Genomic DNA, 12,603 nt, shown 5'->3' with positions numbered 1-12,603 from the left:
CAAAGGCACAAATAAATGCACCTTCTTTTGTCCATCCATAGAAAACTAACAGCTAATTGAATAGTTATAGTCAGTTGGAACTCCATCCCTCGAACCTGATTTTTATAGTCATAATGGTGCAGCCGTAGACGTGTATATGTATAGGTCAGTGGCGGATCCTGAGGGGGGCGCAACCGGCGCACGCCCCCTTTTATTTTTTTAAAAAAACTAAAGAAATGAAAAGAAAAACAATGAAATGAAACCCGGCAGTGGTACCAGAAATATCAGTCACGCCCCCCCCCCCCCCCCCCTTTACAGAATTCCTGGATCCGCCCCTGTAGGTCTACCGTCTTGACCAAAAAAAAAAAAAAAAAAAAAAGGCTGGGCGGTTGTTTGGGTCACCTGACACTGTCATGTGACAAAGGCTCTGCCCACTGTTCGTTGCATGTTATGGATACCGTCCACGCCACCACTCCTCTGATCTACCACGGTACCGGTCCGCGCCGCGTGAAAGACCGACTACTCATTGGATGCCTGGGTGGGCTCCTTGCAATATACAGTAGGATATACAGTACGGTAGCCAGAAACAGGGCCAAGTTCCAGCAATTGCATCATGGCATCTATATCCCTGCTGAGATCAGTGATTCATCTCGTTGCTGTAACATCTTTTGCTCTTGGAAGCTATGTTATTGACGATACAAATGGACTCGGGAGAAGGTTTGACGGAATAGGTGGCTTGAGTGGTGGAGGCGTGAGTAGAACTTAATCTTAGAAGTGTCTTTTCTAATTTTTGATATAAAAATTTAGTCTAGGTCTAGACTAGTCTACGTCTAGTACTGACTAGTCTAGAGTAGGCCTAGTCGAGGCCCTATCTAAATTTAAAGCCTGTGGCTAGCTATGCGGGCAATGTTTCTAAACTTACTTTTTATAATGTCAAAACATTTCGTTGCCTTAAAATGCTTAAGCCAAGGCAAGGGACTGTACAGTACGTGTACTGCTGGTTTAGGTAGGAATTCGTGTTTTGAACATTCCTAAGTGAGGTAATGAAAAACCTCTTATGAAATATGAAAGACTATGTAACTCTAAGAAGGATTCAACGTTTATTTGATAAAATTGGTTTTCTAATGGCTGAGATATCCCAAAAATTGCTAATAATAAAAGGCGACATGCCACAACTTTATTAGGATCTGGATATCTCAGCCATTTCAAAACCGATTTTCATGGAATAAACTTTTGATACCCCTTAGAACTGCATGCTCTTTGACATCTCATAGAGTGGTTTCTGGATATCTCGCAAAACGTTAAAAGCTAAATCTACACCTCGACCAGAACTTTACACACCCTTTAAAAAAAAACCTTTAAATCTTTATGTGCCATGTTCGCACGTGTGACTCAGTCGACGGCGTGCCAACTTCGCATACTCTGCTCAACAAACAAAGCCGCCAAGACCGATCGATATAAACCGCTAATTACTGCTAATCCCGCGGCACAATGAAAGCGTTTCTTGTGCTTTTGTTCCTCTCATAATACGGCTTGCATTCTATATGGTGATCGACTATCAAGCGATGTTCCCAACTAGATTTGCTCATACATTCTAAGTTTCTGTCACGGTTTTATGTGCAAAAGTCATGCCTTTACAGGGATGCCAAGTTCAAATTTTTTTTATGAGTAAGATTTTCATGACTCGGCATCTCAGCGAGCGAATGTGCGTGCGAGCGAGGGTGTGGGAGGGGTTTTTCCCCCTGTGGCCTCCCACGGTAAGGAGCTTTTGCAATTTTTAGCTCATAATGGTGCGATCAGGTGCATTTTAGATCCCTCTAGAGTCTAAGTGACTAGTTCTATTTTTTACTTATTTTGAAAGACAAAAGGGAAAATATACCTTCAATTGCAACTATCACTTTAATTTTTTGAGGTATGCTCATTATTATAGGCCCGAGTTGCAGACTTCGCCCGATGCGTGAGAAAAATGGGTGCCATGCGTGAGCGCAGCACTGAGAATTCTTCTTCTTCTTCTTCTTCTTCTTCTTCTTCTTTTCTTCTTCTTCTTCTTCTTCTTCTCTTCTTCTTCTTCTTCTTCTTCTCTTCTTCTTCTTCTTCTTCTTCTTCTTCTTTTCTTCTTCTTCTTCTCTTCTTCTTCTTCTTCTTCTTCTTCTTCTTCTTCTTCCGGTAAAGTGCTGCCCTCAAATGGTCAAGGATGAATGCACTGTGACTAGTGAGAACATAGACGTTCTACACATAGAGTTCTATGCCGCATCGGCAATTGGGGCACTGGAAATTTGAAATCAGGTGCAAGATCTTTACAGGTGCAAGTAACAATCTCTGGATGAAGAGTTACATCCTACAGAGTAGTGGGTATGCAGCGGGATCAACAGGCAGGTTGTTCCAGTCCTTGATGGTGCAAGGGAAGAATGAGCTGGCGTACGCTGTAGTACTGGTGCGTGAGGGATAGTTAATCGGGAACTGTGTCCTCTATTAAAATCTAGATGTTGAGAGCTGGGTCACGTAAGTCTGCCAATGGATGTCGACCAAGTGATGTCTGATCTTTATACATCAATCATCAGCAGACGATTTTGGGAGCGACGTTCCTGCAGTGAAGGCCACTTGAGATGATCCAGCATAGCTGTGACACTGCTTGATCTTTCGAAGTTGCCCATGACAAATTGAGGTGTACTTCTCTGAACCTGCTCAAGCTTGTTTATGTTCCGTTGTGTGTGCGGATCCCATGAAGTCGCTGCATATTCGACAGTTGGCCCAATGAACGTTGAGTAGACACTTTCTTTGACTTTCTAGCTGCTATGATGTAGGTTGCGTGAGGAGAAGGCTCTAGTACCATTGGCTCTCTTAATGATGATATCCACATGAGTGTTTAAATTCAGTCTTGAATCAATATGGACACCCAGGTATTTGGTTGAGCTGACAACTTCTAGTACATTGTCGTGAATGGTGTAGAAGGCAGGAATGGGATTCCTCTTGGTGGTGACCTGCAAAACCTGACACTTGGTAGCGTGAAATCGCATCAGCCATTTCGCTTCCCATTCTTGAAGTGCATCTAAGTCCTTCTTCAAGCGGGTTGAGTCATCAGGTGAAGAAATGTGCCTGTAAACCACACTATCATCAGCGTATAATCTGACAGATGAACTTGAGATACAGTCCGGCAGGTCGTTGATGAAGATAAGGAAGAGCAGGGGGCCCAAGACACTTCCTTGCGGGACTCCTGATGTAACAGTGGGATTCCGTGCTCTCCTGGCCATCAATAAGAACAGATTGTGTGCGTGAGTGGAGGAAATCATCCAATCTGCTGTCTTGACCCGTTGAGGACGAGTCCCGAGAATACTCGGGCAGGTGTCTGTGGTAAATGCGTGTTGTAGCAAAATCAGTCCGTCCTCAACGGGTTAATACCACAAATTCCATAGTGCTGGACCTTCTTCATGAGAAGTCGATGGGAGACTTTATCAAAAGCCTTCTCATAATCGAGTAGGACCACATCAATTTGTGACTTCATGTCTAATCACTTGGCAAGGTCATCCAGCATGCAGATAAGTTGTTTGCGGAAACCATGCTGGGCATCTGAAATGATGTTGTTGTCAGTCAGGTGACGGAATACAGCACAGTGTACCGGTATTATGTGTTCACACAGCTTGCACAGCATGGATGTTAGAGATATGGGTCTGTAGTTTGCAGCATCAGAGCGACTTCCTTTCTTGAACAATGGAACGATCTGAGCTTTCTTCCACTGTGAAGGCACTTTTCTTTGGCTGATAGAAGCTTGGAAAAGTAAAGTCACTGCTGGTGCAATCTCCACGGCTGCTCGCTTCAGAAGCATACACTGTAGTTGGTATCCCATCAGGACCTGAGGCAGTGAAGGACTTGACATTTTTCAAAAGCTTGATCACTCCATTTTCACTGACTTTGATGTTATCCATAGTGGGGTACTCCTTGTCCTCAAGGTCTATGAGAGGGGCTCCATCGTCAATCGAAAAGACAGATGAGAATTGCCTGTTCAAGATGTGGGCTTTAGATCTTGGGTCCGAATGAAGAAAACCTCCATCTTTCAGTGATGCAACACCTATGTGGTCACAACGCTTAGCTTTCACTAGAGCACCCACCTTCTTGTTTCTGCAGCCAGCTGGTACACTGTGGATGATGTCATGCACATAATTGTTGTAGGAATTACAGCACACTTTCTGGGCTTCCTTCATGAGGAGCTTGAAGTGATCCCAGTCCCTGGCCTTAATCGTCCGGTGGGCCTTTTTGAAGGCACAACGTTTACATCTCAGGATGCGTTTGGTTTTAGAATTAAACCAAGGTTGATTGACTCTAGTTGAGGTCATCTTAGAAGGAACACTGTCACTGATGATCTTATCAAGTTTTTGTTGCAGAGCATCAGCAAGGTCATCGACTGGTGTAGAAGAATTGAATCTGGAGGTATAGCTGGTTGACATCTGTTGTGCCCTTGAGCGGATGGCATCAAAATCGGTCTTATTCCTCAGAAGAATCTTGCGCCGAATGGGCTGAACCTGTTGAAAGCTGAAATTCATTGTTTTCTGAAATCAAATGATGCATCATGCAGCTTTTTCATTTTTATTTACCAGGGTTAGTAATGATTTGTACTTGAAGGTACAGTATACAAAGTATGGTACACTACCCACTGGCGGATGTACAAAGTAAACTACCCAGTGGCGGATCCAGAGGGGGGCGCAGCAGGCACGCGCCCCCTCTTTACATTTTGTTAAAACAAAAGAAATAAAAAGAAACTTTTTAAATGCACCTCCCCTCACTGTACAGAATTCCTGGAACCACCTCTGCTCCCTGCCCTAATTAAAGTTATCTGGTTGTGAGTAAATTAATCAGATTTTCCCTTGTCTAATACAATGTCCACCTGCTTGACTTCATATCCACAGTTTGAATTTCTTCGTGGAGACTAGACCAATTCTTCATGTGTTTATGTTCAAATTATTTTCCTTTCATTTATTGATTGTTAGGCTACCTCACGATTGCTGGTTAGCTACGCTGATCCGTACCGTAGGCAGATACTGGATTACCTATTTACGGTAAGTGATCTGATTTACATGTTGTAAATTTGTGCTAACGGATACTGCATGCATGCATTATGATAAAGACTTCCCATAGTCAGGCCCCTTAACGAGGAGGATTAAAGCATCAGATTTGGAGAGCTGGTCCTTTGGGACCTACTCATTACATATTACAGTAGGAGCCCTGTGGAACTTTTCTAATTTTTATGCTGTAAATGCTGAATTTCATGTTCCAGAAACTTTCACATGCATGGAACTTTTTCAGATTACACAAGGAGCTAAGATTCGCGACAGCAAAATGTGCATGATTCTACACAATGCATTGAATGCCAGTTTCAACTTACGTTAGTTTCATGCTGTGAAAACAGCAGTCAGCTCCAGTTTTTTGAAAGCTTCATGCAGCACATGAAGCTTTGAAACCTGAAAATTTTAAAGTGATTTGCCCACAGGCATTCAATGTACTGTGTAGAATCGCACACGTTTTGCTTTTGCAAATCTTGGCTTCCAGCTATATTCGGTCTACTCCTGGCTGATACTTCCAGGATATTTTGCAAGAGGGACGACCAATCTAAAGAGAAGGAAATCTTGCATTTTGTATGTGCGCACTCCTTGATGTTAACATATTATAAAAGAATAAGAATTTGACTTTAACATGAAATGAAAAAGTGAAAGCTTTTAGAACCCAATTTGTATTAAAAAAGAAATGTATACAAAATTACCATCAAAATACGTGTCCCCTGATATTTGGAATTCAAACTGAATTCAAAGTCAGCCATTCATCACATGTGGTCTGCTGTGATTCCCGACAGTAACTCCCAACCTCACCAGGGTACTTTTACATTTCTCTCTCTCCTTCACCTCATGAAGCCCAACTTCGGAGCCTCTCTTCACATCCTCAAGGTAGAAATTGGTGGGGACGCCCAGAGCACGGATGGCACGGAACCCTCACACATGCACTCTGCGGATGATGAGAACTACCAGAGGGGCTACGAGTGGTGGCTGATGAAGGAGGCCAAGGCGGTAGGCATGGACTCAGTCACTCTGGTCTTCCTTTACTTTAATATACATATATACGCATTCTCACCTTCTGCTTCTTCTTGCTGTAAAGTGTACCAATACCCTGGAAATCAAATTTGTGTACCTGTAGCTGGAATAGTAAAAAAAAAAAAAACAGCCATAATTCACTTGTGATGCCGGTAGTCCTTGAAAGTATACATATTTTGATTAATAAAATCATATCTCTATAACAATTTGGCACTTGTGCTCCGCGCATTAAAGTTCTGCTCCGTAAGTGCTGGTACTGATGTGTGTGCATTCTAGCTATTACGCATACATTTTTACAATATTGAGAATCCATATCAATTGGTTGGTTGATGGTGCCCACACATTGCATACCACTATCGTTCAAGACATATCTGGAAAAAATATAAATAACACAATTGTTCAGTTGAAAGAATAGGGTGATTGACTAGTCTATTTCAAGTTTCTTTTGTTTTTTTATACTATTTAAAATTTACATATAAACCCTAATAAATGAAAATCGGAGTGACAGAAAATTCTAATATTGTGCAGAGGGCATGTCTCAAGTATATTCTACAAATATAGCAAACATAGTACTCAGGGTATTGGTACACTTTAAGCTCCTTTTGCTTCATCAACTTATATGCTTCTACCTTTTTTGAAATCTCTTGTTCTTTCTTCTGCCTCGTTTGTGTGAGTGAGTAACTTCTCTTGTTTTCTTCTACTTCATCTCTCTTTCTCCATACATCTCTTCCCCTCTTCATGTGTGTTTCTCTTTTTTTTTCTCAAACATCTTCTGTTCCTTCCAGCTGTCTTCCTCCCCTTATCTATATCTCATCTTTGTCCCCTCATTCCTCCTAATCAGCAGAGCAAATATGCAAACAGCTATTAATGATGTATTTTTTTCCATATATGTTTATTTCTCACTCCTCGGAGCTAACATGATGACTCAGTATTTTGTGCTTGAACTTCTCTTTAAGGTCATCACATACTGCCATGCAAAACTGAAAGAATTGTTATTATTTTGAGTTCTTGTTGTAACCCCCCCTCCCCATAGCGTAATCCTAACATCAAGCTGTACGGCCTGCCCTGGGGATGGCCTGGGTGGGTGGGCAACTTCACCTCCAGCCCCTACACTGACATCCAGCAGTCGGTCAACTACGTCCTCAAGTGGCTCCAGGGAGCCAAACAGGTGCACAACTTGACCATTGACTACATTGGGGTGAGTGACATTCTTTTTTTTTTGTCCAACCATTGTCGACATTTAACAAAACGGATGTACAGTCCGACCTCTCCTATCCGGCCTCCCTTTATCCGGATCTCTCTATTATTCGGATGCGATCTCAGCTTGATTTGGGTTTTTTTTTCAGTCTCATAATTACGGGGAAAAGGGGGATTTCAAACGCAAAAAAGAATTCCTACACGAACTCACATAAATTACATATTATTCTCAACATGATTAACATACATTCACATCTAATTTTTATCTAAATAACATGTGTTCAGACACTCCCTACCCTCAAATCACTGCAAGAACACAGACATTTTTATTTTTTCATGAAATCAGAGCACGGTACAGACGATCGTTCTTCAGCAGCTGCATGTATTAAACATTGAGTCTCCCATATCCGGCCAAATCCCTTATCCGGATTAGCAGCGGTCCCAACATGTCCAGATAGGAGAGGTCGGACTATACAGTGTAGACAGCTATATTTGGATTGAGTGATTTTCATGTATTTTATCACCTGTTATACAGTCCTTTATGCCTCCTGACCAATGTTTGCAGCAATGTATTGAATCAGAGTCACGCTGCGGAACATCTGAAAAGTACATTGTCACACGGATGCCCCCAGGGCATACCGGTGCAAAGCAAGCCCAAGGCAAATGAGTTCCTGTCACATCATGTTCAATATTTCCTGACAAACTTCATGATTGTATGGACCCTCCAGAATTAACGAATTGGAAGGAGAGAAATTTGTATGCGACCATATGATATCCGTACAAATGTGCATGTTAGGGTATCTCCATTGTTTGGTTTAGCCTTGCGCTTGTATCTAGTGTGAAAATGTGACAACCTCACTTGGGATTTTGATGACTTCCTACAATCTCATTTCATGGACACTTTCAGGATACGTACATGTATGCTAGTCAGGCACTGAAGCAAACAAGCAGAAACTTTGCCAGTTGGCTATAAAGAAATGAAAAATGGTACTGTTTGGATTTTGCCACAGTTAACTTATTTGCAGCACAGACAAAAAAAAAATTGTTTTGCAACCGAGGCCTCGTCCGATTGTCTATAGGTTACTTACATAATTCTGATGAATGGACAACTTCACAAAAGTGAAACCATTTTTGTTTTAGTATAGGCCTGTTTCATTTTTACTTCCCATGCAGCATTATGCAACATAGGAATTTAAGAGCTCTTGAAGCACAGTAGAATATATAGACATAGTTTCTGCGCTTAATAGATGATTTATTATTATTATTATAACTTACTGTAGCAAGGGCATTAGGAAATGAGTGGGAAATGCATATTTTAATACTTCTGCCCTAAAGGTGAAAGAGGGATTACTTTTATTCGTAATGCGTACAGCAGTAGATCATGCTTCTATCCCCCTTATAGATTTGGAATGAGAGGACCTATAGTATTCCATACATTAAGCTGCTGCGTAAGACTCTGGATTCCAGCGGGTTCCGGGACACACAGATTGTCGCCTCAGACGGCAAATTCGAGATAAGCTACGATGTCCTGCGTGACGCCGAGCTGGCATCAGCTGTCAGCATCCTGGGGTAATCCTCCGACTAGTGTAGATGTTGTGTCTTCCAAACAATACCGCTGTCCTACCTCTTATCCTTATACCCCTTTAATATCCCACTCACTGGCACCTTCTCTGAGCATTTGCCCTAACAGCACCTTCGCACGAGGCTGTTCTTGTCTTTGCTTTGGATTACTTTATGCCTTGCAAAACACACTAACTTATTTTTATCCCTTTTAATAGACAGGTCTTATTTGCTGCTTTCAAGCACTAACTGTTCACTATCCATGTTTTGTCTGTCTCCAAAGCTACTTCTTTTGCACCAACCATGACTAATGTGTGGCCACTAGGGAGACCTGATAATTCTGGCTCGGCGCATGATAGTGACTGTGTGTTTGATTTCTTGCTTTTAATACTTTGCTTGTTGTCATCTTTGGTAGGAATAACAAGCCCTGAGTGGAAACTTGTTGTTACTGTTTTTTTTTTTTTTTTTTTTGGGGGGGGGTTTGCATATATTTTAGGATTAACATTTGCAGATGGTACAGTCCCATCTCTGAACAATGAACTTGTGAATTTAACAGAGTGATTTCTGTGACAGAGCTATTCTCGTGTAGAAATTTGGGGGATGAAGCTTTACCATGGGAAATTATCAGAATCATGGCTGCCAGACATATAATGTAAATGTTTTACATATAGTTGTATTAGCAATCTTTTATTGTTTGTCTCTATCTACAGGTTGCAGCAGAATAGGAAAATAGATATTAAACTTGTCATATTTTAGTCTCTTCTTTGATGAAATGGGGAAAAGTAGATGCACAGCCCTTTGGAGGGTCATGTGGTTGCTTTCTTACTAGGAGTCAGTCATTGCATCCTTTAGTTGTTGTTTAAAACCAGCCAATTAGAAGCAAAAAGAACATTCATCTGAACATTTATCAGATTTATTTCTGTATTTTCTCAATGTTTTCACCTCTGACAAACTGCTTTTAAAGGAGACCTCCAGATGATTTTCAGACTTTTACATTTGAACAACTATAAATTAGTCAAACTGAGTACAGAGTTTCAGAATTTATAGTGATTGGGATAAGTAATGAGAATGTTTTCAAAATTTATAATGAATTGCAATGAACAAGGATGACGACATGATAGCCTCACCATAAGAATGCATGAGTTGGGGCTCAAGGAAGCAGAAACAAAAGAAGACGGTATGCATGGATTTTGCACAGGTGAACTTGTTGAGCAAGCGGTATTAAATGCAATTACACTGCTACATTTCTGAAATATATGAGGCTCTGATGTCATCATCACTGTTCAGTGTAATTTGTTTACGATTTTCAATTTATTGGTTTCTCTGCTCAAGGACCACAATAAATTCCACGAATCTATGCATGGAGCTATTGATTTATGCACTACGATTGTACATGATGTGAAATTATGAAAATCGTCCGAATGCCCCTTTAAACCATTTCTTACAGGAATCAGGGCCTTTTACTTAAAAATTTAGATCAAATAAAGAAGTCAGAAAATCAAACATACGTCTCTGAATAATCAATTCTGATTGGATGATACCTGAGTTATGTTGATTTCTGACTTATGTTTGATTGCATCTCCTTATTTTGACAGGGCTCTTAAATATGCTACACATTATAGCTGTGGAAACTACCAATACTCATAGATGATAATAGATTAGAATCACCATTATTGCATGTCTGCCAATATGGAAGTAATATACGTTGCACTCTCGGGTCAGCTTCTTGCCTGTTTCATCATTCAATGAACCGGTCCATGGTCATTTAACTAACATTTCTTTTTTTTTCTAACAGCAAACACATACTTGTATATGCTCATACACACATCTACACACACCACTGTTTTTGTTTGTTTGTTTGTTTGTTTTAGTAATCTTTATTCTTGATTCCATGTAATACCAATGAAATATCTACACAATAACTTTGAATATATACATATCTGTATTAACAGAATGAACAAAACGGTTTACTAATATGTAAAGCAAAATATATTCTGAACATACAGAGCACACACATACACACCCTCACATGCACACTTGCACACACACACACATACACGTCCTTGCTCACACACGCATGCACATCTGACTATCTGTATGCAATATCCTGAAAAACTATCACACAACACTCTATACTGATGCTATATACTCCCAGATCTGGAACGAGAGGGCATACAACAAAGATTACATAAAGCTTCTGAGAAAGACCCTTGACGCCAATAACATAACAGAGACCGTCATAGTGGCCGCAGACGGTGGATTCACCATCAGCGAGGACATACTGCACGATAAAGATCTCGCTGAAGCTGTTGGTATCCTCGGGTAACAGGGCTCCCTCACATATATCAAATGATCCATCCACGCATCACCTGATCCAACAGTCTTCACCGCTACTACACTGATATGTGCAGTAGCATGCACTCCATTGATATCACAAAGCAACCCTGACACAAGCTCACTTGTTGTTATTTTGATTTTTTTTTTAAGGAGTGTGTCATTCAGTCATGAATATTTAATAAATATTATCTTCAGTTGTGAGTTTCTTCAATTTGTCTCACTCTACAAATTAAATTTGTTAAGATCGCAACTGCTGATCTTGTAGATGGAGACAAATTGAAGAGAGTCACAACTTTCTTTCACATACTACTTTGTTACATTAAAACGAAAAAGTTTCAAATAAATATGATAAAATCCATGCTTCAATATTGCCTCAATTTTGGAGATTCTGAACAGACTTGTCATCTCCTATCATTGACCTAAACACATTCCAAGCTTAGGATGGCCTTTTTTTTTTGCAGTCAGTGAATGTAGTCAGCATCAACTCATTTACCTTTCCTGTCAATAATTTCACCATGTCGCATGAAAGAGCCACTGACATTACCCATTTGCACATTTTACTGTAAAAGTCAAATATTTACACAATTATTATAATCATCAATTGGTTTTTTTTTTGTGTTTTTTTTTACACTGGATCAAAATCCATGAACTTCTGCCCTGGATCTTCACAAGTAAAGTAATTCTATCCTAATTATACATTGTAACATCTCAACAAAAATGGCTCAAAAAAACTTGATTTTGTGTACAAATAAATAAGAAATTCCTAAAACAATGGAATACATAAGAAATTTATTTTGATACCAGATTTTTTTTTTCAAGTACATTGTTAGGAATGCTACGAGGAATAATGTCACCAAATATTAGGATGCCAATAGTTTTATTTTCTGAATTAGAACAAAATTTATGATTTCACCCATATTGAATAATTTAAAATGTAAGAAATGAAAAATTCAATTCTTTCTTTTATAGTTTGGTAGATTATGCCACAAGTAATGTATGTGCCAATTTTCAGGGCAATTGCGCGATCGACGGCCAAGATCTCGGGGGGGGGGGGGGGGGGGGTTGATCGTGTTGAATCGACCCTCCCCCAGCCACAAAACAGGCCAAAAAGCCTGCCCTGGTTAGGGTTAAAAGACCTGTGTCACCGGCTATACTTCACGTTCTTTCATGCACTCATATTCACGAGAGTATTAACCTTGATGAGACATTAATGAGTGAACAGAGGCAATGGCAATGATGTGCATGGTATAATCTGTCATTCTCACCATAAATGGTGGTACCAGCAATTTGAGTAAATGCACTGTTATGACTTTTAGCATTGTAGCCGCTCTACTACCCCAGGTTTTACACGTCCTCAATGACCAGATATCGGGCAAGACAACTAGTCATTTTGCTTTGCTTACATTGCATATTAAATGTCATTCAGTAACCACATCTCATTATGTGCAGGTAT

The 12,603-nt window shown here is 40.3% G+C and overlaps 1 protein-coding gene across 1 annotated transcript in view; it reads left to right on the top strand.

Annotated features, from left to right (window-relative positions):
- Positions 1–549: 549 nt before the first annotated feature.
- The window catches only part of LOC139715705 (galactocerebrosidase-like), a 39,788-nt gene continuing 27,734 nt past the window's right edge, over positions 550–12,603 (top strand). Inside the window, exons 1-5 of the mRNA XM_071627258.1 lie at positions 550–730; positions 4,962–5,030; positions 5,880–6,032; positions 7,090–7,254; positions 8,656–8,822. Of these exons, the coding sequence (XP_071483359.1) occupies positions 593–730; positions 4,962–5,030; positions 5,880–6,032; positions 7,090–7,254; positions 8,656–8,822 (692 nt within the window). The 5' untranslated portion in view covers positions 550–592. The remainder of the gene's footprint in view (positions 731–4,961; positions 5,031–5,879; positions 6,033–7,089; positions 7,255–8,655; positions 8,823–12,603) is intronic.

This window comes from Diadema antillarum, unplaced genomic scaffold (assembly GCF_040938485.1).
Source record: "Diadema antillarum isolate AM-2024a unplaced genomic scaffold, OU_Dant_1.0 scf00000053, whole genome shotgun sequence".
NCBI classification, from domain to species: domain Eukaryota; kingdom Metazoa; phylum Echinodermata; class Echinoidea; order Diadematoida; family Diadematidae; genus Diadema; species Diadema antillarum.
Note: the sequence above shows the minus strand (reverse complement) of the source record. Positions and strands in the feature narration are given on the sequence as shown.